The 24,673-nt window shown below is 50.4% G+C and overlaps 2 protein-coding genes across 5 annotated transcripts in view; one reads left to right on the top strand and one right to left on the bottom strand.

Moving 5' to 3' along the window:
- Positions 1-1,655, top strand: part of LOC140404341 (creatine kinase U-type, mitochondrial-like) — a 51,751-nt gene extending 50,096 nt beyond the window's left edge. For all 4 annotated transcript variants that reach the window (XM_072492736.1, XM_072492735.1, XM_072492734.1 and 1 more), the window contains exons 9-10: positions 808-933; positions 1,420-1,655. In XM_072492736.1, coding sequence (XP_072348837.1) covers positions 808-933; positions 1,420-1,536 — 243 coding nt within the window. In that variant the 3' untranslated portion in view covers positions 1,537-1,655. The remainder of the gene's footprint in view (positions 1-807; positions 934-1,419) is intronic.
- Positions 1,656-6,441: 4,786 nt separating this feature from the next.
- On the bottom strand, positions 6,442-22,634 carry LOC140404340 (probable G-protein coupled receptor No18). The gene is made up of 3 exons (XM_072492732.1): positions 22,347-22,634; positions 15,040-16,860; positions 6,442-7,703 (listed from the first exon to the last, which is right to left on the bottom strand). Exons 2-3 carry the CDS (start codon positions 16,238-16,240, stop codon positions 7,567-7,569), a joined length of 1,338 nt encoding a protein of 445 aa, XP_072348833.1. The 5' UTR covers positions 16,241-16,860; positions 22,347-22,634; the 3' UTR covers positions 6,442-7,566.
- Positions 22,635-24,673: the final 2,039 nt, after the last annotated feature.

Here is a 24,673-nt window from a genome sequence, read left to right as displayed (position 1 = left end):
GGGACCTTGGTGTGCATGTACACCCGTCCCTTAATGTAGCAGAGCAGGTGGATACAGTGGTTAAGAAGGCAAATGGTATACTTGCCTTTATTAGCCAAGGTATAGAGTTTAAGAGCAGGGAGGTTGTGCTGGAACTGTATAAAACGTTGGTTAGGCCACAGCGAGAGTATTGTGTGCAGTTCTGGAATCCACATTACAGGAGGGATGTGATAGCCCTGGAAAGGGTGCAGAGGAGATTTTCCAGGATGTTGCCTGGACGGGAGAGTTTTAGTTATGAAGAGAGATTGGATAGACTGGGATTGTTTTCCTTGGAGCAGAGGAGACTGAGGGGGGACATGATTGAGATGTATAAAATTATGAGGGGCATAGAGTAGACAGGAAGAAACTTTTCCCCTTGGTGGAGGGATCAGTGACCAGGGGACAGAGATTTAAGGTGAGGGGCAGGAGGTTCAGAGGGGATGGGAGGAAAACCCTTTTCACCCAGAGAGGGGTGGGAGTCTGGAACTCGCTGCCTGAAAGGGGGGGGGGGGGTGGCAGAGACCCTCATAACATTTAAGAAGTATTTAGATGTGGAGTAGCAATCCCAGGGCAGACACGGCTATGGGCCCAGTGCTGGGAAATGGGATTAGAATGGTTAGGTGGTTGTTTTGGACCAGCACAGACGCGATGGGCCGAGGGGCGTTTCCTGTGCTGTAGATGTCTCTCCCTCATCACTTGCCCAAAGAGTGAGAATTGTGCTTTGTTTGGTTTTTAACAGAGAGATATTAGATGGAGCTACCAGTCATGTAAATTATATTTCTGATTCAGGATCCTCGATTCTCAAAGATCCTGGAGAACCTACGTTTGCAGAAACGTGGGACAGGAGGTGTGGACACTGCGGCCGTGGGCAGTGTGTTTGACATCTCGAACCTGGACCGTTTGGGGAAATCCGAGGTTAGTTATTGTATCTACCCAAACGCGTCTGTGTGGGATGAGGAGAGGGGGAAGGGAAGAGGGGTGAGGTGGGGGAGGGGAATAGAAGAGAGGGAGGTTGTGGGAGGGGACGCGGAAGAGGATGGGTGAGAGGACAGGGAAGGGGATTTTGGGGGAGGGGTTTGGGAATGAGGGGAATGTCCATGGGAGAAGGTGAGGGAGGGGACAGGGTTTTTTGGGGGAGATAGTTGTGGGAGGGGAGAGGGGTAACAGATGAGGAGAAGAGACAGTCGGGGGACAAGTTTCCTTGGGAATAAGGGGGCTGCAAAGAGGAAGGGGTTTCTTTGGGGAAGGGGCTTGTGAGGAATAAGGAGATGGGTCGAGGGGTAGGCGGGAGAAGGAAGCGAAGGACGGGGTAAAGAAAGGGTTATCTTTCCAGCAAATAGTGTAACAAGTCCGGCTGAACCTTTCAACAGATGTAACCTGAAATCTTGTTTCCTCCTGCAGGTGGAGCTGGTTCAGTTGGTGGTTGATGGAGTCAACTATTTAGTTGAGTGTGAGAAGAGGCTTCAGAAAGGGCAAGATATAAAAATCCCGGCCCCCCTGGTCCAGAACCGACGATAATCCCTCGCGTTACACTGTCATCATGGAGAGTGATGGCATGTTAGACATGTTAAAAGTTTGGAAATGATCACACTTTCAAACCACATAAATAAACTCCACGACCATCTGAACTCACAGAATTCTGGCTACTTGTAAGCTTTTTGTCAACCTTATCATGGAACTGTTTTCAGATCTGATCACCGCTCGAGGACTTTCCACCTCCACCGGTCACCCTGTAAAGGGAATCAGACACAGACCCCCGTCCCGTCACCGTGTGGGGGAATCACAGACCCCCGTCCCGTCACCGTGTGGGGGAATCACAGACCCCCGTCCCGTCACCGTGTGGGGGAATCACAGACCCCCGTCCCGTCACCGTGTGGGGGAATCACAGACCCCCGTCCTGTCACCGTGTGGGGGAATCACAGACCCCCGTCCCGTCACCGTGTGGGGGAATCACAGACCCCCGTCCCGTCACCGTGTGGGGGAATCACAGACACAGACCCCCGTCCCATCACCGTGTGGGAGAATCACAGACCCCCGTCCCGTCACCGTGTGGGGGAATCACAGACACAGACCCCCGTCCCATCACCGTGTGGGGGAATCACAGACACAGATCCCCGTCTCGTCACCGTGTGGGGAAATCACAGACACAGACCCCCGTCCCATCACCGTGTGGGGGAATCACAGACCCCCGTCCCGTCACCGTGTGGGGGAATCACAGACCCCTGTCCCATCACCGTGTGGGGGAATCACAGACACAGACCCCCGTCCCGTCACCGTGTGGGGGAATCACAGACCCCTGTCCCATCACCGTGTGGGGGAATCACAGACACAGACCCCAGTCCCATCACCGTGTGGGGGAATCACAGACACAGATCCCCGTCCCATCACCGTGTGGGGGAATCACAGACACAGATCCCCGTCCCATCACCGTGTGGGGGAATCACAGACACAGACCCCCGTCCCGTCACCGTGTGGGGGAATCACAGACCCCTGTCCCATCACCGTGTGGGGGAATCACAGACACAGATCCCCGTCCCATCACCGTGTGGGGGAATCACAGACACAGACCCCCGTCCCGTCACCGTGTGGGGGAATCACAGACCCCTGTCCCATCACCGTGTGGGGGAATCACAGACACAGATCCCTGTCCCATCACCGTGTGGGGGAATCACAGACCCCCGTCCCATCACCGTGTGGGGGAATCACAGACACAGACCCCCGTCCCGTCACCATGTGGGGGAATCACAGACCCCTGTCCCATCACCGTGTGAGGGAATCACAGACACAGAAACGTCCCATCACCGTGTGGGGGAATCACAGACACAGACCCCCGTCCCATCACCGTGTGGGGGACTCACAGACACAGACTCCCGTCCCGTCACCGTGTGGGGGAATCACAGACCCCCGTCCCATCACCGTGTGGGGGAATCACAGACACAGACCCCCGTCCCGTCACCGTGTGGGGGAATCACAGATCCCCGTCCCATCACCGTGTGGGGGAATCACAGACACAGACCCCCGTCCCGTCACCATGTGGGGGAATCACAGATCCCCGTCCCATCACCGTGTGGGGGAATCACAGACACAGAAACGTCCCATCACCGTGTGGGGGAATCACAGACCCCCGTCTCATCACCGTGTGGGGGAATCACAGACACAGATCCCCGTCCCATCACCGTGTGGGGGAATCACAGACACAGACCCCCGTCCCATCACCGTGTGGGGGAATCACAGACACAGATCCCCGTCCCATCACCGTGTGGGGGAATCACAGACCCCCGTCCCATCACCGTGTGGGGGAATCACAGACCCCCGTCCCATCACCGTGTGGGGGAATCACAGACCCCCGTCCCAGCACTGTGTGGGGGAATCACAGACACAGACCCCTGTCCCATCACCGTGTGGGGGAATCACAGACCCCCGTCCCATCACCCTGTGGGGGAATCACAGACACAGATCCCCGTCCCATCACCGTGTGGGGGAATCACAGATCCCCGTCCCATCACCGTTTGGGGGAATCACAGATCCCCGTCCCATCACCGTGTGGGGGAATCACAGATCCCCGTCCCATCACCGTGTGGGGGAATCACAGACCCCCGTCCCGTCACCGTGTGGGGGAATCACAGACACAGATCCCTGTCCCATCACCGTGTGGGGGAATCACAGACCCCCGTCCCATCACCGTGTGGGGGAATCACAGACACAGACCCCCGTCCCGTCACCATGTGGGGGAATCACAGATCCCCGTCCCATCACCGTGTGGGGGAATCACAGATCCCCGTCCCATCACCGTGTGAGGGAATCACAGATCCCCGTCCCATCACCATGTGGGGGAATCACAGATCCCCGTCCCATCACCGTGTGGGGGAATCACAGACACAGAAACGTCCCATCACCGTGTGGGGGAATCACAGACGCAGACCCCTGTCCCATCACCGTGTGGGGGAATCACAGATCCCCGTCCCATCACCGTGTGGGGGAATCACAGACACAGACCCCCGTCCCATCACCGTGTGGGGGAATCACAGACACAGATCCCCGTCCCATCACCGTGTGGGGGAATCACAGACACAGACCCCCGTCCCGTCACCGTGTGGGGGAATCACAGACACAGACCCCCGTCCCATCACCATGTGGGGGAATCACAGACCCCCGTCCCATCACCGTGTGGGGGAATCACAGACACAGACCCCTGTCCCATCACCGTGTGGGGGAATCACAGACACAGATCCCCGTCCCATCACCGTGTGGGGGAATCACAGACCCCCGTCCCATCACCGTGTGGGGGAATCACAGACCCCCGTCCCATCACCGTGTGGGGGAATCACAGACACAGACCCCTGTCCCATCACCGTGTGGGGGAATCACAGACCCCCGTCCCATCACCATGTGAGGGAATCACAGACCCCCGTCCCATCACCGTGTGGGGGAATCACAGATCCCCGTCCCATCACCGTGTGAGGGAATCACAGATCCCCGTCCCGTCACCGTGTGGGGGAATCACAGACACCGTCCCGTCACAGTGTGGGGGAATCACAGATCCCCGTCCCATCACCGTGTGGGGGAATCACAGATCCCCGTCCCATCACCGTGTGGGGGAATCACAGACCCCCGTCCCATCACCGTGTGGGGGAATCACAGATCCCCGTCCCATCACCGTGTGGGGGAATCACAGATCCCCGTCCCATCACCGTGTGGGGGAATCACAGACCCCCGTCCCATCACCGTGTGGGGGAATCACAGATCCCCGTCCCATCACTGTGTGGGGGAATCACAGACCCCCGTCCCATCACCATGTGGGGGAATCACAGACCCCCGTCCCAGCACTGTGTGGGGGAATCACAGACACAGACCCCTGTCCCATCACCGTGTGGGGGAATCACAGACACAGACCCCCGTCCCATCACCGTGTGGGGGAATCACAGACCCCCGTCCCATCACCGTGCGGGGGAATCACAGACACAGACCCCCGTCCCATCACCGTGTGGGGGAATCACAGACCCCCGTCCCATCACCGTGTGGGGGAATCACAGACCCCCGTCCCATCACCGTGTGGGGGAATCACAGACACAGACCCCCGTCCCGTCACCGTGTGGGGGAATCACAGACCCCCGTCCCATCACCCTGTGGGGGAATCACAGACCCCGTCCCATCACCATGTGGGGGAATCACAGACCCCCGTCCCATCACTGTGTGGGGGAATCACAGACACAGACCCCTGTCCCATCACCGTGTGGGGGAATCACAGACCCCCATCTCATCGCCCTGTGGGGGAATCACAGACACAGACCCCCGTCCCATCACCGTGTGGGGGAATCACAGACCCCGTCCCATCACCATGTGGGGGAATCACAGACCCCCGTCCCATCACTGTGTGGGGGAATCACAGACACAGACCCCTGTCCCATCACCGTGTGGGGGAATCACAGACACAGACCCCCGTCCCAGCACCGTGTGGGGGAATCACAGACCCCCGTCCCATCGCCGTGTGGGTGAATCACAGACACAGACCCCCGTCTCATCACCGTGTGGGGGAATCACAGACACAGACCCCCGTCTCATCACCGTGTGGGGGAATCACAGACCCCCGTCCCATCACCGTGTGGGGGAATCACAGACGCAGACCCCTGTCCCATCACCGTGTGGGGGAATCACAGACCCCCGTCCCATCACCGTGTGGGGGGAATCACAGACCCCCGTCCCATCACCGTGTGGGGGAATCACAGACACAGACCCCCGTCCCATCACCGTGTGGGGGAATCACAGACCCCGTCCCATCAACATGTGGGGGAATCACAGACCCCCGTCCCATCACTGTGTGGGGGAATCACAGACACAGACCCCCGTCCCATCAACATGTGGGGGAATCACAGACCCCCGTCCCATCACTGTGTGGGTGAATCACAGACACAGACCCCTGTCCCATCACCGTGTGGGGGAATCACAGACACAGACCCCCGCCCCAGCACTGTGTGGGGGAATCACCTGCACTTGCGATCCCAGGGCAGACAAGTTCTGGGAAGTGCGTTTCGAATAGTTAGGTAGGGGAGTGATTTTGACCAGCACAGACATGCTGGGCTGAGGGGCCTTTTCTGTCCGGTACACCTCTATCGCTCAATGCCTCTGTTTGCACAAGTGCAGCTCTGGACGTCAGCGAGGGAATGTGATGCCCCCCCATAGCCTGTTAGCTTAACAACACTCAGCCTCAAGACTCACTGCACTGGGGGAGGCTGACTGTTCCTGAGGAAGAGGCGGCGCTGTGGTCAAAAGCACCTGTACCCTTGAAGTCTGAAACCCAACATCTCAAAATAGCTCAGTCAAAGGGGAAATGCACCAGACATTCTCGCCCATGTTAGAGAATATGACAAGTGAACAGATTTATAACATCAAGACATATTTAACAACAAAATCCTGACTTCAGAGTTTGAGTCCAAGGATAATTGATTTCATTTCTCATACATTAAGGGGCCTGAACTCCAGGTTTCACTTATACCTGGAGCTCCATTGTCCACATTCCCGATAATCTGCAAGAAGTTTAATAACCTTGGTAAATCGGTGAGAGCCAAAGGTTTATTTTGCGTTGACCAGCTGTTCTGCAGTGCACACGTTGATCGGGGCAGGGGCGTATTTCTTACCCAGTTCCTGTTGGATTTTAGCATTCACGCATCGCTGATATTCGTTCTCAGGATTGGAAGATCAGCCTTGTAGACCAATGAGATCGCAAGCTCTGCGTTTGCCAACATTTTTCTTCTACAAGTTTCAATTTAAAACAGAAAATGATGTTTTGCCTTAACTGTAGTCACTGGGAACTGGATAAAACATGAGACGAACCTGAAACTACTGAATTGATGCTAATTAAAGGGAGATACCGACAATTGCTCACTTCCCATGTGGATCCCACATTGATCCACATGGGAAGTTGTATTTCCATGTATTGACAATCTCCTTTTGCCTGCAAATTAAAATTATCCGTGAATATTTCATAGATGAAAACCAAGATTTGGTGCTAACCGTTCATTGCTGGGGTCCAGTCCAATGAGAGATGTCAATGGTCATTGCCAGGGATCACTGTCCATTGCCAGGGGTCACTGTCCATTGCCAGGGGCCACTGTCCATTGCCAGGGGTCACTGTCCATTGCCAAGGAGCATTGTCCATTGCCAGGGATCACTGCCCATTGCCAGGGGTCACTGCCCATTGCCAGGGATCACTGTCCATTTCCAGGGGTCACTGTCCATTGCCTGGGGTCACTGTCCATTTCCAGGGATCACTGTCCATTGCCTGGGGTCACTGTCCATTTCCAGGAATCACTGCCCATTGTCAGGGGTCACTGTCCACTGTCAGGGGTCACTGTCCATTGCCAGGGGTCACTGTCCATTGCCAGGGGTCACTGACCATTCCAGGAGGTCACTGACCATTGCCAGTGGTCACTGTCCATTGCCAGGGGTCACTGACCATTCCAGGAGGCCACTGACCGTTGATGGGGACCCCTGCCTCTTTCTGGGTGTCCATTGACCACTTGCAGAGTAGGTTTCTTGCTGGTCTCAATTTCACATGGCGACGTGGCTGGGATGTCTCTGAGCAGGACTAGCTCTCCGCTGGAAGGAAGCCGAACGTGGTCTCACCAGGGGGTTTCTGTAAAGGGGGGAATCTCCGAGGAATGTCGGTGATACTGATCTCTGCAGCTCTATAATCAGGAGAAAAGAAAGAAATCACAATCAGCTTCCAGCTATACCAGCTTGTGCTAGGAGTGAGGGAACACTGTAAATCCCAATGCACAAGCGCGATTCCGGTCAGTTTTATATTGTAACCAGCTGGTCAATCTACCTGGGCCACAGTTCACAGAGAAAATTAAAGCTTGACCTCTCTTCCTGCAACTGTCTGTCCATTTCTCTCTCATCTCCCGATGTCTGCCGTTACTCTATGTTTCTCTCTCTCTCGCTCTCTGTGTATATATATATCTCACTCTGTGCATACCTCTTACACATTCTCTCTCTGCCCCACTTTCACTCATCAACTCACTTTCTCTCACTGTCCCCGCTCTCGTTCCCTCTCTCTCACTGTTGCATCCTTGTCTTCCTGAGAGCCTCTCACACTCCCTCTTTTTAATAATAATAATCTTTATTATTATCACAAGTAGGCTTGCATTAACACTGCAATGAAGTTACTGTGAAAACCCCCTCGTCGCCTGTTCAGGTACACAGAGCGAGAATTCAGAGTGTCCAAATTACCCAACAAGCACGTCTTTCGGACTTGTGGGAGGAAACCGGAGCGCCCGGAGGAAACCCACGCAGGCACGGGGAGAAGGTGCAGACTCCTCACAGACAGTGATCCAAGCCGCAAATGGAACCTGGGACCCTGGTGCTGTGAAGCAACAGTGCTAACCACTGTGCTGCCTGTAAATGAGGTTTGTCTCTTTTTGTTACTTGCTCTTTCTCCTTCCTCCTCTCAATGTTCTACATCGTGCATCGACTGTGACCGTCTTGCTGGGACCAGTTGGCTATGATAACCAAATGGTGCCTTACGAAAATCGAAGGGGGACCTGAAGACCTGAAGCGACAACATTGCAGTTTCCAGGGACCCAGAAATTGAGATCCCTGTCTTCAATTTCACATGATTGAAGCTATGATTAATTGGCACGTATCCCTGTCCAGATTTACCATCTTGAAAGGGTCATTGGAAGCAGCAAGCTGATAGGCACAATGGCCGTGGTTTGAGGCTATGGGAGAGAGAAGTCTGAGCAGTGAATAATAGACAGTTCTGTCCTCTCCTGAAGATGTTGCCTCCCTGCTCAGGTCCAGATTTCACGTTTACTGGCCACTCTGTAATATCTCACCCCATTCCACATTCTCAGACAGTGACCATGAGTTGTGCGAAGGGAAGATCACACATGTAGGTGACCCTACCATACCCAACGTCCCACATTTCACACACACAGGTTGTCCTTGCGTCTTCTCATTCTTCACCTTGAAGCCCATTGGAAGGATTAATTGTCTGCCTTTTCCCATGACTGGGACTATCAACAAAGAACAAAGAAATGTACAGCACAGGAACAGGCCCTTCGGCCCTCCAAGCCCTTGCCGACCATGCGGCCTGACTAAACTACAATCTTCTACCCTTCCTGGGTCCGTATCCCTCTATTCCCATCCTATTCATGCATTTGTCAAGATGCCCCTTAAATGTCACTATCGTCCCTGCTTCCACCACCTCCTCCGGCAGCGAGTTCCAGGCACCCACTACCCTGTGTAAAAAACTTGCCTCGTACATCTACTCTAAACCTTGCCCCTCTCACCGTAAACCTATGCCCCCTAGTAATTGACCCCTCTACCCTGGGGAAAAGCCTCTGACTATCCACTCTGTCTATGCCCCTCATAATTTTGGAGACCTCTATCAGGTCACCCCTCAACCTCCGTCATTCCAGTGAGAATAAACCGAGTTTATTCAACCGCTCCTCATAGCTAATGCCCTCCATACCAGGCAACATTCTGGTAAATCTCTTCTGCACCCTCTCTAAAGCCTCCACATCCTTCTGGTAGTGTGGCGACCAGAATTGAACACTATACTCCAAGTGTGGCCTAACTAAGGTTCTATACAGCTGCAACATGACTTGCCAATTCTTATACTCAATGCCCCGGCCAATGAAGGCAAGCATGCCGTATGCCTTCTTGACTACCTTCTCCACCTGTGTTGCCCCTTTCAGTGACCTGTGGACCTGTACACCTAGATCTCTCTGACTTTCAATACTCTTGAGGGTTCTACCATTCACTGTATATTCCCTACCTGCATTAGACCTTCCAAAATGCATTACCTCACATTTGTCCGGATTAAACTCCATCTGCCATCTCTCCGCCCAAGTCTCCAAACAATCTAAATCTTGCTGTATCCTCTGACAGTCCTCATCGCTATCCGCAATTCCACTAACCTTTGTGTCGTCTGCAAACTTACTAATCAGACCAATTACATTTTCCTTCAAATTATTTATATATACTACAAACAGCAAAGGTCCCAGCACTGATCCCTGCGGAACACCACTGGTCACAGCCTTCCAATTAGAAAAGCATCCTTCCATTGCTACTCTCTGCCTTCTATGACCTAGCCAGTTCTGTATCCACCTTGCCAGCTCACCCCTGATCCCGTGTGACTTCACCTTTTGTACTAGTCTACCATGAGGGATTATCCTTGCTACCCTTCTTAAACAGAGGAACAACATTGGCTATTCTCCAGTCCTCCGGGACATCACATGAAGACAGTGAGGATCCAAAGATTTCTGTCAAGGCCTCAGCAATGTCCTCTCCAGCCTCCTTCAGTATTCTGGGATAGATCCCATCAGGCCCTGGGGACTTATCTACCTTAATATTTTTTAAGACGCCCAACACCTCGTCTTTTTGGATCTCAATGTGACCCAGGCTATCTACACACCTTTCTCCACACTCAACATCTACCAATTCCTTCTCTTTGGTGAACACTGATGCAAAGTATTCACTTAGTACCTTGCCCATTTCCTCTGGTTCCACACATAGATTCCCTTGCCTATCCTTCAGTGGGCCAACCCTTTCCCTGGCTACCCTCTTGCTTTTTATGTACGTGTAAAAAGCCTTGGGATTTTCCTTAACCCTATTTGCCAATGACTTTTCGTGACTCCTTCTAGCCCTCCTGACTTCTTGCTTAAGTTCCTTCCAACTTCCCTTATATTCCACACAGGCTTCGTCTGTTCCCAGCCTTTTAGCCCTGACAAATGCCTCCTTTTTCTTTTTGACGAGACCTACAATATCTCTCGTTATCCAAGGTTCCCGAAAATTGCCGTATTTATCCTTCTTCCTCACAGGAACATGCCGGTCCTGAATTCCTTTCAACTGACACTTGAAAGGCTCCCACATGTCAGATGTTGATTTGCCCTCAAACATCCGCCCCCAATCTAGGTTCTTCAGTTCCCGCCTAATATTGTTATAATTAGCCTTCCCCCAATTTAGCACATTCACCCTAGGACCACTCTTATCCTTGTCCACCAGCACTTTAAAACTTACTGAATTGTGGTCACTGTTCCCGAAATGCTCCCCTACTGAAACTTCTACCACCTGGCTGGGCTCATTCCCCAATACCAGGTCCAGTACCGCCCCTTCCCTAGTTGGACTGTCTACATATTGTTTTAAGAAGCCCTCCTGGATGCTCCTTACAAACTCTGCCCCGTCTAAGCCCCTGACACTAAGTGAGTCCCAGTCAATATTGGGGAAGCTGAAGTCTCCCATCACAACAACCCTGTTGTTTTTACTCTTTTCCAAAATCTGTCTACCTATCTGCTCCTCTATCTCCCGCTGGCTGTTGGGAGGCCTGTAGTAAACCCCCAACATTGTGACTGCACCCTTCTTATTCCTGATCTCTACCCATATAGCCTCACTGCCCTCTGAGGTGTCCTCCCGTAGTAAAGCTGTGATATCCTCCCTAACCAGTAGCGCAACTCCGCCACCCCTTTTACATCCCCCTCTATCCCGCCTGAAACATCTAAATCCTGGAACGTTTAGCTGCCAATCCTGCCCTTCCCTCAACCGGGTCTCTGTAATGGCAACATCATAGTTCCAAGTACTAATCCAAGCTCTAAGTTCATCTGCCTTACCCGTAATACTTCTTGCATTAAAACATATGCACTTCAGGCCACCAGACCCACTGTGTTCAGCAACTTCTCCCTGTCTGCTCTGCCTCAGAGCCCCACTGTCCCTATTCCCTAGTTCTCCCTCAATGCTCTCACCTTCTGACCTATTGCTCCCATGCCCACCCCCCTTCCATACTAGTTTAGACCCTCCCGTGTGACACTAGCAAACCTCGCGGCCAGGATATTTATGCCTCTCCAGTTTAGATGCAACCCGTCCTTATATAGGTCACACCTGCCCCGGAAGAGCTCCCAGTGGTCCAGATAACAGAAACCCTCCCTCCTACACCAGCTGTTTAGCCACGTGTTCAGCTGCTCTATCTTCCTATTTCTAGCCTCACTGGCACGTGGCACAGGGAGTAATCCCGAGATTACAACCCTAGAGGTCCTGTCTTTTAACTTTCTGCCTAGCTCCCTGAACTCCTGCTGCAGAACCTCATGCCCTTTCCTGCCTATGTCGTTAGTACCAATGTGTACAACGACCTCTGCCTGTTTGCCCTCCCCCTTCTGGATGCCCTCTACCCGTTCAGAGACATCCTGGACCCTGGCACCAGGGAGGCAACATACCATCCTGGAGTCTCTTTCACGTCCACAGAAGCGCCTATCTGTGCCCCTGACTATAGAGTCCCCTATTATTATTGCTCTTCTGCGCTTTGACCCTCCCTTCTGAACATCAGAGCCAGCCGTGGTGCCACTGCTCTGGCTGCTGCTGTTTTCCCCTGATAGGTTATCCCCCCCGACAGTATTCAGAGGGGTATACCTGTTCGAGAGGGGGACAACCACAGGGGATTCCTGCACTGACTGCCTGCCCTTTCTGGTGGTCACCCATTTCTCTGCCTGCACCTTGGGTGTGACCACATTCTACCATCTGATGCTGGGCAGGGGCTGGTTAGACATTTACAGAAAAGTCATCCACAGCCAATCCAATCCAATCCAATCCAATCCAATTCAGCCAAGGAGCAAACCCACCCCGCTGTATTTCAATTCGTAATTCTGAACCAAAGTTCAAGTCTCCACTTCCCGGAAATGTCTAGATGGGGGCTTGAACCCTAACCCTCTCACTCAAGAAGTAGGAGCGTGTGAATTAGGAGCGGAGTAGGCCATTCAGCCCCTCGAGCCTGCTCTGCCATTCAATAAGATTACAGATAATCTGAGTGTGACCTCAACGCCACGTTCCTTGGCCCCGAAAGCCTTTGACTCCCTTGTTAGTGAAGAATCTCTGAACCTCTGCCTTAAAAATATACAACACCTCTGCCCCCAACACTCTCTGCTGAATAGAGTTCCAAAGATTCCCAACCTTCTGAGAGAAACAACTTAGTCTTAAATGGGAGATCCTTATTTTTAAATTGTTCCCCAAAGGGGGAAACATTCAATCAGCATCCACCCTGTCAAATACCCACAGGATCTTCTATGTTTCACGAAGTTCATCAGAGGTGAGGTGAGAGTGACTGCCCTCGACATCAAGGCAGCGTTTTACGGAGTGTTGCATCAAGGAGTCCGAGCTAAACTGGAATCAATGGGAGTCAGGAGGAAAACTCTCCGCTGGCTGGGGTCATACCCGGCACAAAGGAAGATAGTTGTGATGGTTGGAGGTCAATCATCTCAGCTCCAGGACTTTCACTGCAGGAGTTCCTCAGGGTCGTGTCCGAGGCCCAACCATCTTCAGCTGCTTCATCAACGACCTCCCTTCCATCATAAGGTCAGAATTGGGGATGTTTGCAGATGACTGCACAATGTTCAGCACCATTCGCGACTCCTCAGATACTGACGCAGTCCATGTCTAAATGCAGCAAGACCTAGACAATAGCCAGGCTCGGGGCTGACAAGTGCTAGGCAATGGCCATCTCCTACAAGAGAGGATCTAACCATCGCCCCTTGACATTCAATGACATTACTGTCGCTGAATCCCCCACAATCAACAACCTGGAGGTTTTCATTGATCAGAAACTGAACTGGACTAGCCATATTAATACTGTGGCGACCAGAAAGGTCAGAGGCTGGGGATCCTACAGCGAGTAACTCACTTCCTGACTCCTCAAAGCCTGTCCACCATCTCCAAGGCACAAGTCAGGAGTGTGATGGAATACTCTCCACTTGCCTGGATGAGTGCAGCTCCAACAACACTCAAGAAGCTCGACAGCATTCAGGACAAAGCAGCCGCTTGCTTGCTCCTCCTTCCACAAACATTCAATCCCTCCACCACTGACGCACAGTGGCAGCCGTGTGTACCATCTACAAGATGCACTGCAGTAATTCACTAAGGTTCCTTAGACAGCACCTTCCAAACCCACGACCACTACCAGGGCAGCACGGTAGCACAAGTGATTAGCACTGTGGTTTCACAGCGCCAGGGTCCCAGGTTCGATTCCCCGCTGGGTCACTGTCTGTGCAGAGTCTGCACGTTCTCCCCGTGTCTGCGTGGGTTTCCTCTGGGTGCTCCGGTTTCCTCCCACAGTCCAAAGACGAGCAGGTTAGGTGGATTGGCCATAATAAATTGCCCTTAGTGACAAAAAAAGGTTAGGAGGGGTTATTGGGTTACAGGGATAGGGCTTAAGTGGGTCAGTGCAGACTCGATGGGCCGAATGGCCTCCTTCTGCACTGTATGTTCTATCTAGAAGGACAAGAGCAGCAGATACCTGGGAACCCCGCCACCTGGAGGTTCCCCTCCAACTCACTCACCATCCTGACTTGGAAATATATCGGCCGTTCCTTCACTGTCGCTGGGGCAACATCCTGGAACTCCCTCCCTAACAGCACAGTGGGTGTACCTACACCGCAGGGATTGCAGCGGCTCAAAACGGCAGCTCACCACCACCTTCTGAAGGGCAACAAGGGATGGGCAATAAATGCTGGTCTATCCAGCGACTCCCACATCCCATAAATTAATTTAATACAAGTTCATATCTCAATCTCCTAAACTCCAATGGATACATGCCCAGCCTCTCTCACCTTTCCTCGTAAGACACCCCACCCACCACAAACCCCCATCCCAGGTATCAGTCCTGAACCTTCTCTGAACTGCTTCTAATGCATTTATATTATTTCTTAATTCAGGGGACCAAAAGTATACACAGGACTCCAGATGTGGTCGCACCAACGCTCTGTACAACTGTTGCAAAACATGTCTACTGTTTGTTCCATCCCCCTTGCAATAAACAAAATTCCATTTGGCTTCCGAAGGAGCCAAAGCTCACTTATCGTTACACCCAATTTACCACCGTCCCTTTAATTCCGCTTCTATTCTGGGGACAAAGTAGTTATGTGGTCCTTTATCAAATGCTCGTGCTTTCCTACAGGTGCTAGAAATTTAAACAGACTAAAGGTTAATTTCCTCTCCAGGCCCAAGCTCAGAATGAAAGAAAGGGGAAGGTGACATTACCTCGAGTGACAGAGAGAGGAGCCGGGCCATTTCCATTGTCTGTTTGCTTCTCGCTGATGCCCCTTTTCTGGGCAACGACAGCTGGTCCTGGGACCCCTTCTGAAGCCTGGAGCACGGAGACCCCGAACCACAGGCAAATGTTCTCCTTCAGGCAGCGCCTGAATTGACGGTTCAGGAGAGCGTAGACTACCGGGTTCAGAGCACAGTTCACAAACGTCAGCCAGGTTGCCAGGAAATCCAACATCCTGGGAACCTTTCTGCCGGACATACAGCCAGGGTGAAAGTTCAAAATGAAGTAGGGCATCCAGGTCACAACATGGGCGGTTAACACAGCAGCGATGGTTTTGGTCGTTTTTGACTCCATTGCTATGGCAGACGTGCTACTTGCGTTGAAGTTAAAGGTCGAGTTGGAAGATATGAAGCTGGCCCATTTTCGGGAAAGGCTTGACTGCAATAGTCTGAAGGATCTCAGTTCCATCGGGATGGAACTCCCTTCCTGCTCAGGAGACACGTTACTGGTGAAACGCTGGGTTTTGTGCTTCACATGGTCACGGGTGACCCGGTATATGAGGTAATAGGAGATGGCGACCACTAGCAAAGACATCAAATAGATCCAAATGAAAAGGTAGATCCCATAAGCCAGACTGGAGCCTCCGTCAGACCAGCTGTAGTCACACAAACACCTTGTAGGGGAGAACTTGTAGAGGCCGAGGCCGAAAAGTGGTGGGACTCCACAGACCAGGCTGCTCCACCACAAGAATCCGATCATCTTCCTCGCGCTGTCCCTTGTTATGGTGAGTATAAACGGCCTTGCGATAACATAATACCTGTCAACCGCAATCCCGGCCACCGACAGGATGGAGGCGTTCCTCAGCGAGAAGGTGAGGAAGCCCGAGGTTTGGCACAAGGTCCCACCAAATGGCCAACTCTGGGCGCTGGTTGCTACGATGATGACCGGCAGGCCTAAAAGAGCAATGAGGAAATCAGCCAGGGCCAGGGATACCACAAACATATTAGGGATGCTTCTCAAAGGTCGACATTTGTAGACCAACACGAGGACCAGGGTGTTCAATGGAAGAGCAATGATTAAGATGAGCAGATATAGAATTGCCTGGGTAGCCGTGGTTGCCAGAAATTGTTGCGGTTGTCCACTGCTATTGGATCCCAACGTTTCTGAGGTCAAGCTCTGAAGATTGCTCATTGTTGATGTAACGGTGGAAACATTAAATTCAAAATGGATTCTTTCACTCGTTCACTCAGCTCCGTGGTGATCTGCGACTCTGCGAAGACAAGCCTTATCATCAGTTTCGTCTGTAGGGAGATTAATGCTCAGTAAGTCAGCGTGGCTGGTTGGTCAATAGTAATCCCTTGGAAAACAGAAATAACTTATTGTTTAGGACAGAATAAAAGATTACCGCCACAATCGCGCCTCAGAATTCCAACGTTTTGGGTTCAACGCCCACTCCAGAGCTCAAGTACAAAATTCTAAGCTGACACTCCAGTCCAGTACGGAGCGAGGGCTGCATTGTTGGAGCTTTTGTCCTTCGGATGAAACATCAAATTGAGGCCCTATCTGCCCACTGTGGGGGGGATGCAACAGATCCCATGGCACTGGAGGGGGTGTTGGCGCCTGGTGTCCAGGGGCCAATATTTATCCTTCAATCAACATCGGGAAAAGAAGCAGATTATCTGGTCATTATCTCATTGCTGTTTGTGGAATCTTGCTGTGCGTAAAATGGCTACCACGTTTCCTGCATGACAGCAGTGCCTTATCTTCACTTGTATCAGCAGTTGGTGGACGGTCAGTTGGCTCTGATCAGCCTGAAAAGATACAGAAATAACACGGGTTGTTAAGATCGATTATAGTATATGGTGGAGCAATAATACAGCAGCTTGTGTTTTACCTTCAGCAAGTTTATTCTTCATACGGCTCAGTAAGTTTACAAAAAATCCTTATGGTTTCCCCCGAACTGTGCCCGCTATTTAGGAGGTTGAGCCAATTTGATCGTGACCTGTCTTTAACAATGCAATTGTTTAACAATGTGATTTCCAAAGCATGCAATTGCTGATGCATTGACACGAGGGAGTCTCTGCAGTTTAATATCACAGCTTCTTTATCCTTCGCTTCAAAACAACGAAAGCTGAGAGATACTTTTATCCCATTACCAATTACAGAAAGTTAGGTTAAGTATCTGTCATGATATTCAAACATACATCATAACACATGCATAATGATAGATAGACCAATGGACCAATTAACACACATAACACGACAGCCAATCACAGACAAGAGCAGACACAGTATAAAACAAGAAACACAACACTTCCTGGGCAGTCCATCTGGAGACGGCACAGGGCCAGGACCTCATAGCAAGACACTCACACCGTCACAACGTGCTGAGTACCAAGTCTGATGTATAAATAGTTTAATGGAATAAAACTGCGTTGTACCAATCGCAACTGTGACAGTATCTAATAAGGGCCTTGAATTCAATTTTGTGAATATATATTTGTGGGAATAGAAACATGTCAAAATGATGGATGGGGCATATTCCATCAAGCCTGACCCATAACATCATGACGGCTGGTGATATGTAAATCCCGTTGCCAAATCCCCTTCACACCTCCTGTCACTAATCTCACCCCCCCACCCACTTCCCTTCCCCCAACCTGTCATCAGTCACATGATCCATTGGAAGAGACAAAAAAAACCAGAAATGACCCAGAGTCAATAAGGAAAGAGAAACACTCTGTGAAATTCCTCCCCTTTAGCTCCAGACAATTAGAGCCTAGTTTGGACATTTCATCAACTGATGTCTGCTGGGGAAAGACCCAGACTGGGTTTCCGTTGCTTACTGCAAGTCTCTCAGCCCCAGTTTGGGTGAAGCCAGGTTTAGATGTGGCAGTGCTGAAGGTCAAACCCCTAAAAGCAACACAGAGGTAACTGGGAGCAATGGTCCTGGGATACTCATGGGAAAGTCCAGTGTTACCCATTGCCTGTTACGCTGTCTACAAACCTTTATAACCCAGGGTAGGAAACAGTTCTCCCTGTGAGAGAGAATGATCTAAATTAGTCATCAATGTTGTGATCTTCCTCTGCTGTCCTGCAGTTAGGTTCTCCTGTCTTGGGCCCATGGGACTTGATTCTTAGACAGACTCTGGTAGCTGCTTAACACTTGAATATTATTATTACATCAAAACAGGTTGCAGAGTAGACATGTAGCTCTTAGGCATGGACTCCAACTTTTCTCTCTTGACAGTCTAACACATGACTAACTAATGTCAGTGGTGCATCATCATCCACCTTGTACATTAGCACAGCCCACCTGTGAACCCTTTATATTACCCCCTGCATTTAGGTTTTCAATCGCAACATCACCCCCCCCCACCAATCACACACTCTTTATTTCTCTATATTCTTTTGCTATCCTGGATGTCGCTCTTCTGTCCTAACTCCCCACTTCGTATTTTGTGCCTCGTCCCAATCCCTCAGTGTTGAAATCTCTTTACTCCGACTCATTGCTTCCAGAAAATTAATGCTTTACCTCCCCTGGCCTTCCCTTTAACCCCGAGATCTCGAGTCTTTTGAGAAAAACGTAGTGTTGCCAAACTGCTGGATTTACGCAGTCATCTCCTCGCGCTTGTGGGCCCATCATTGTGAACTCTGACCCTTCACCCAAGCTCCTCAAAGGGACAATTGCTGTTTGGGCCGAGAATTCTAGAGCCGTGAGCTTCACCTTTACTGAACGCCACAGTATTCAACAAGGAACCATCCAAGGTGTCGAAGCCTCAGTCAGACATGCATCATTCGCGAGGCACTGTCAACACCACATCACTCAGTAACTCTGTCGTCTGAACCCACTTTGCTCGAGTGTCGACTGCAACAATGTTGGTGACAGTGAAGTCACAGGTAAACCTCCCGGAATGTCAGAATATTTACTGCACCCACCCCCACCAATCCCCACCTCGACGTTTACTGCTCGCAATTCTGCAATTCATCACTTGAGCCCCCACCCCACCCTGAGACTCTGCAGCAGGGGTGAATAAAGTATCTGATTGAGTTAATTGGCATGTTGAATACCCTCCAAGCGTAGATCACCATTGAAATCAACATCAATTTTACAGTGAAATCTCTCACTGGAGGTTTGTCTGGCTCGATTCTTGTGATTGTTTGTGTGGAGTTTGCACGTTCTCCCCGTGTCTGCGTGGGTTTCCTCCGGGTGCTCCGGTTTCCTCCCAAAGATGTGCAGATTAGATGGATTGGCGTCCAACGGTTAGGTGGGGTTGCGGGAATGGGGTGATCTTTCGGAGGGTCGGTGCAGACTCGATGGGCCCGAAAGGCTCCCTTCTGCACTGTAGGGATTCTATGATTCTAACTGATGTGAAGGAAAGAGCCCTTCCCTCAGTTGGGATCTTGGTTTGCTGGATCATCTGGCAGACGGCATCGGGCAGTGCAGCTCGAGAGATACCAGTGAAATCAACATCGTTTACGGGCGGATCAACGTCACACCAACTGTCCACGCAGAATGACGCAATCCAGTAGGACATTAGGTAACAACGGTATCCAGAGCCAATAATGAGCCAGGCAGGATGGTCAATGATCAGCATTGTCCTGGACATGGGAGTGTCCCTTTAATAAAGGCTTTCGTCTTGTCACATGGCTTCAGTGATGTCATTGTATGGGTGGAGCTGAGCTGTGGCTCTGTGAGTTTTTACTTTCGCTTTGAGTTTTGGACGGGTTTGAGCTGTACAGTTGAAAGAAGTGTTTTTCTCTATTTTCATTTTAAAAGCTGTTTCCAGATTACTTGGAAACTTAAAAGAGATAATTGCGTTCTGGAAGGAATTCAAATCTGCTGTTTGAAAAGGGGAACAGAGTATCAATAACAAGTCTTATACCAGTCAGAATGCCGTGTGCTGGGCCACGCCTTTGAAAAGGGGTTTCTGGTTTTACTTGGATTTTGTTACTGAATTGGAACAGTTAAAGGGGGAACTCATTAAAGGTTATACATAGATTACTGTAGCTGTACGGGGTCCTTATGTTTGTAGTTGATAAAAGTTCTTGCTGTGAGTGTTTATACAAATGTTAACTAAATCCTTAGAATAAAGCTGGTTTTTTAATTAAAAGCACCTAAGAGGTCCATCCTAGCCAAATTCAACAAGCAGTTATTGGTCAGATGAACTCCATAACATATTTTGGAGTCGCTAAACCCTGGCCCATAACACACTGCCAACCCTTGGGGACTAGGTGTCTGAACCTGGCATAGAATTACCATTCTTGCAAGATCAAACCCAGGCACCTTGGTATCAGTTCACCCCATCAGAGACCCTGTCTGGTTTTAATGGGTGAGTGACGATTGAGGTGATTAAAAGGAAAGTAAGTTGTGAAGAGGAAATAAGGAGGCTGCAAAGGGACATTGGTAGGTTAAGTGAGTTGGGCACAAATCTGGCAAATGGAGTATAATGTGGGAAAATGTGAAATTGTCCATTTTGGCAGGAAGAATAAAAAGGTTTATTATGTAAACGGTGAGAGATTGCAGGGCTTTGAGACTCAGAGGGATCTGCGCGCCCGAGTGCATGAATTACAAAAGACTGATACACAGATACAGCAAGTAATTAGGAAAGTTAATAGAATGTTCTGTTTTTAATAATAACCCTTTATTGTCACAAGTATGAAGCTACTGTGAAAAGCCCTTGGTCGCAACATTCCAGCGCCTGTTCGGGTAAGCTGGTACGGGAAAGCTGGTACGGGAATTAAACCCACGCTGCGGGATTTGTTGTGCATCACAAACCAGCTGTCTAGCTCACTGAGCTAAACCAGCCCTTAAGTGAGGGGATTTGATTACAAAAATAGGGTGGTAATGCTTTGGATGTCCAGAGCTGGTGAGGCCAATACTGGAGTATTGTGGACAGTATTGGTCTCCTTATTGCAAATGCATTAGAAGCAGTTCAGTGCATTAGAAGCAGTTCAATGAAGGTTTAATAGGTTAATGAAAGCAAAGTACTGCAGGCGCTGGAAATCTGAAATAAATACAGTAAATGCTGGATAAACTCAGCAGGTCTGGCAGCATCTGTGGAGAGAGGTACAGAGATGGAAGGATCATTTTGATCCAGAAAGTTAACTGTTTCTCTCTCCACCGATGATGCAGAACTGCTGAATTATCCAGTATTTTCCGCTTTTATTATTAAACTAATACCTGGAATGAGCAAGTTGTCTTCTACGGAAAGGTTAGAGAGGTTGGGTTTGTATCCGCTGGAGTTTAGACGAGTAAGAGGAGACTCTGAGATTCTGAGGGTGGATGCGGAGAGAATGTTTTCTCTTGTCGGAAAATCTGGAACTAGGGATCACAGCTTGAAAATAAGGGGTCGTCCATTTAAGACAGAGATATTGAGGAGAAATGTTTTTTTTTCTGAGGGTGGTGAGTCTCTGGAAGTCTCTTCCTCCGAAGGCAGTGGTAGCAGAATCTTTGAATATTTTTCAGGCCGATCTGGGTAGATTCTTGATTAACCAGGGGGTGAAAGGTTATCGGGAGGTCGGCAGGAATGTGGGGTTGAGGCTACAGACAGACTATCCATGATCTTATTGAATGGTGGAGCAGGCTCAGTGGGTCGAATAGCCTCCTCCTGCTCCTAATTCATGTGTAATCCTATTCATGAATGTAAATCGCTTATTGCCACAAGTAGGCTTCAAATGAAGTTACTGTGAAACGCCCCTAGTCGCCACATTCCGGCGCCTGTTCGGGGAGGCTGTTATGGGAATTGAACCCGTGCTGCTGGCCTGCCTGGGTCTGCTTTCGAAGCCAGCGATGTAGCCCTGTGCTATTCCACAAACCCGCGACACTTTTAAAAATAAATTTAGAGTATCCAATTCTTTTTTTTACCAATAAAGGGGCAATTTAGCGAGGCCAATCCACCTACCCTGCACATCTTTGGGTTGTGGGGGCGAAACCCACGCAGACACGGGGAGAATGTGCAAATTCCACACGGACAGTGACCCAGAGCCGGGATCGAACCGGGTCCTCGGCGCCTTGAGGCAGCAGTGCTAACCGCTGCGCCACCGTGCCGCCCTAACCCTCGACACTTTACATCAATATACTGTTGATACAAAACAAATCCGATCTTTGAAAAAAGTGGGAATGTGACCCTTAAACATTACTTTGAATAAATCCGTTAGAAATTTTGATGACGTCTGCTGCCAATTCGATTAAACAGGTGACAGCCCAACAAAAGACAGATTCCAAATTTTAAACACCTCTCACTTCAACTCAGTGAAAAGTCACTTCAACGATTAAATTAATTTGTGTTCTTACCCATTTTCATTGTCGACCCCACTTTGTCAGTAAATGGAATCTGCCACTGTTAATAGAAAGATGAATTTAATCCTCAGTTGGTTTGATTAGAATCTCTGTTCCACTCCTTTAGAATTCCCACGTTTCCCTCTCGGTTTTTCTCAGGACATGTCCCCGTGTTGCTTTCGAGCTTTTCCTCAGAAAAATGGACCTTCTGTCGAAGGCAGTGACGGCTGTCTCGGTGGCCTTCGGCTCAATTCCACAGCTCCTGGTAAAGGAAGTGGAATGTTTCCTGTCTCTGTCCCACTAATCCTCTTTCAAGCCAGCCCACTTGCCTTGGGCAGTCCCATTTCACTCTCAGCTTGTTACAGGACCAGAGCTTGATAGAGACATGGAGAGGAGGGACAGAGGGGGAGATGAGGGAGAGAGAGAGAGAGGGGGGGGGGGGAGAGACAGGGAGAGATAGGGAGAGGAGGGAGAGAGAGCGAGGGAAAGGGAGAGGGAGAGAGAGGGAGAGGAGGGAGAGAGAGGGAGGAGTGAACGACAGGGAGAGGAGGGAGAAAGAGGGAGAGAGAGGGAGAGGAGGGCGAGACAGGCAGAGACAGGGAGAGGAGGGAGAGACAGGGAGAGGAGGAAGAGACAGGGAGAGGAGGGAGAGACAGGGAGAGGAGGGAGAGACAGGGAGAGGAGGGAGAGACAGGGAGAGGAGGGAGAGACAGGGAGAGGAGGGAGAGGAGGGAGAGAGAGGGAGAGGAGGGAGAGAGAGGCAGATTGACAGACTGAGGGGGGGAAGGAAAACGGGTAACAAAAGAGAGGGAGAGAGAATTGCACAGAGATACTTTGAAAATAGAGCAAACAGAGATAGAGAGGGGGAAAGAGACAAACAGACACAAGGAGAAAGGATAGAGAAACAGAGATTTCAAAAGAGTGGACTAGAGAAAGCCCGAAAGAATAAAACACACAGAGATGTCATAATAATAATCTATATTATTGTCACAAGCAGGCTTACATTAACACTGCAATGAAGTTACTGTGAAAAGCCCCTAGTCGCCACACTCCGGCATCTGTTCGGGTACACCGAGGGAGAATTCAAAATGTCCAATTCACTTAACAGCCCGTCTTTCGGGACTTGTGGGAGGAAACCGGAGGAAACCCACGCAGACACGGGGAGAACGTGCAGACTCCACACAGACAGTGACCCAAGCCGGGAATCGAACCTGAGACCCTGGCGCTGTGAAGCAACAGTGCTAACCACTGTGCTACCGTACTGCCCTTTGATGTGATACAAAGAACAAAGAAAATCACAGCACAGGAACAGGCCCTTCGGCCCTCCCAGCCTGCGCCGATCCAGATCCTTTATCTAAACCTGTCTTCTATTTTCCAAGGATCTACTTCCCTCTGTTCCCGCCCATTCATATATCTGTCTGATGCATCTTGAATGATGCTATCGTGCCCGCCTCTACCACCTCCGCTGGCAAAGCGTTCCAGGCACCCACCACCCTCTGCGTAAAAAGCTTTCCACGCACATCTCCCTTAAACTTTCCCCCTCTCACCTTGAAATCGTGACCCCTTGTAATTGACACCCCCACTCTTGGAAAAAGCTTGTTGCTATCCACCCTGTCCATACCTCTCATAATTTTGTAGATCTCAATCAGGTCCCCCCCTCAACCTCCGTCTTTCCAACGAAAACAATCCTAATCTACTCAACCTTTCTTCATAGCTAGCACCCTCCATACCAGGCAAAACCTGGTGAGCCTCCTCTGCACCCTCTCTAAAGCATCCACATCCTTCTGGTAATGTGGCGACCAGAACTGCACGCAGTATTCCAAATGTGGCCTAACCAAAGTCCTGTACAACTGTAACATGATCAGCCGACTCTTGTACTCAATACCCCGTCCGTTGAAGGCAAGCATGCTGTATGCCTTCTTGACCACTCTATCGACCTGCATTGCCACCTTAAGGTACAATGGACCTGAACTCCCAGATCTCTCTGTACATCAATTTTCCCCAGGACTCTTCCATTGACCATATAGTCCGCTCTTGAATTAGACCTTCCAAAATGCATCACCTCGCATTTGCCTGGATTGAACTCCATCTGCCATTTCTCTGCCCAACTCTCCAATCTATCTATAGCTGTATTCTCTGATAGTCCGAGGACGGATCCCTGTGGAACACCACTAGTCACCTTTCTCCATTTTGAGACACTCCCTTCCACCACTACTCTCTGTCTCCTGTTGCCCATCCAATTCTTTATCCATCTAGCTAGTACACCCTGAACCCCATACGACTTCATTTTTTCCATCAACATGCCATGGGAAACTTTATCAAACGCCGTACTGAAGTCCATG

The sequence above is a fragment of the Scyliorhinus torazame genome, chromosome 30 (genome assembly GCF_047496885.1).
Source record: "Scyliorhinus torazame isolate Kashiwa2021f chromosome 30, sScyTor2.1, whole genome shotgun sequence".
NCBI classification, from domain to species: Eukaryota; Metazoa; Chordata; class Chondrichthyes; order Carcharhiniformes; family Scyliorhinidae; genus Scyliorhinus; species Scyliorhinus torazame.
The sequence above is the reverse complement of the archived record's forward strand: the minus strand, read 5'-3'. Positions and strand labels throughout refer to the sequence as shown.

Bases quoted from the DNA above. Each gene is read 5' to 3' on its own strand.
- LOC140404340 (XM_072492732.1), bottom strand. From the start codon at position 16,240: ATGAGCAATCTTCAGAGCTTGACCTCAGAAACGTTGGGATCCAATAGC. The intron at 7,704-15,039 runs GTAATGTCACCT...TCCTGATTATAG, and splicing joins TCCTCTCTCTGTCACTCGAG to AGCTGCAGAGATCAGTATCA.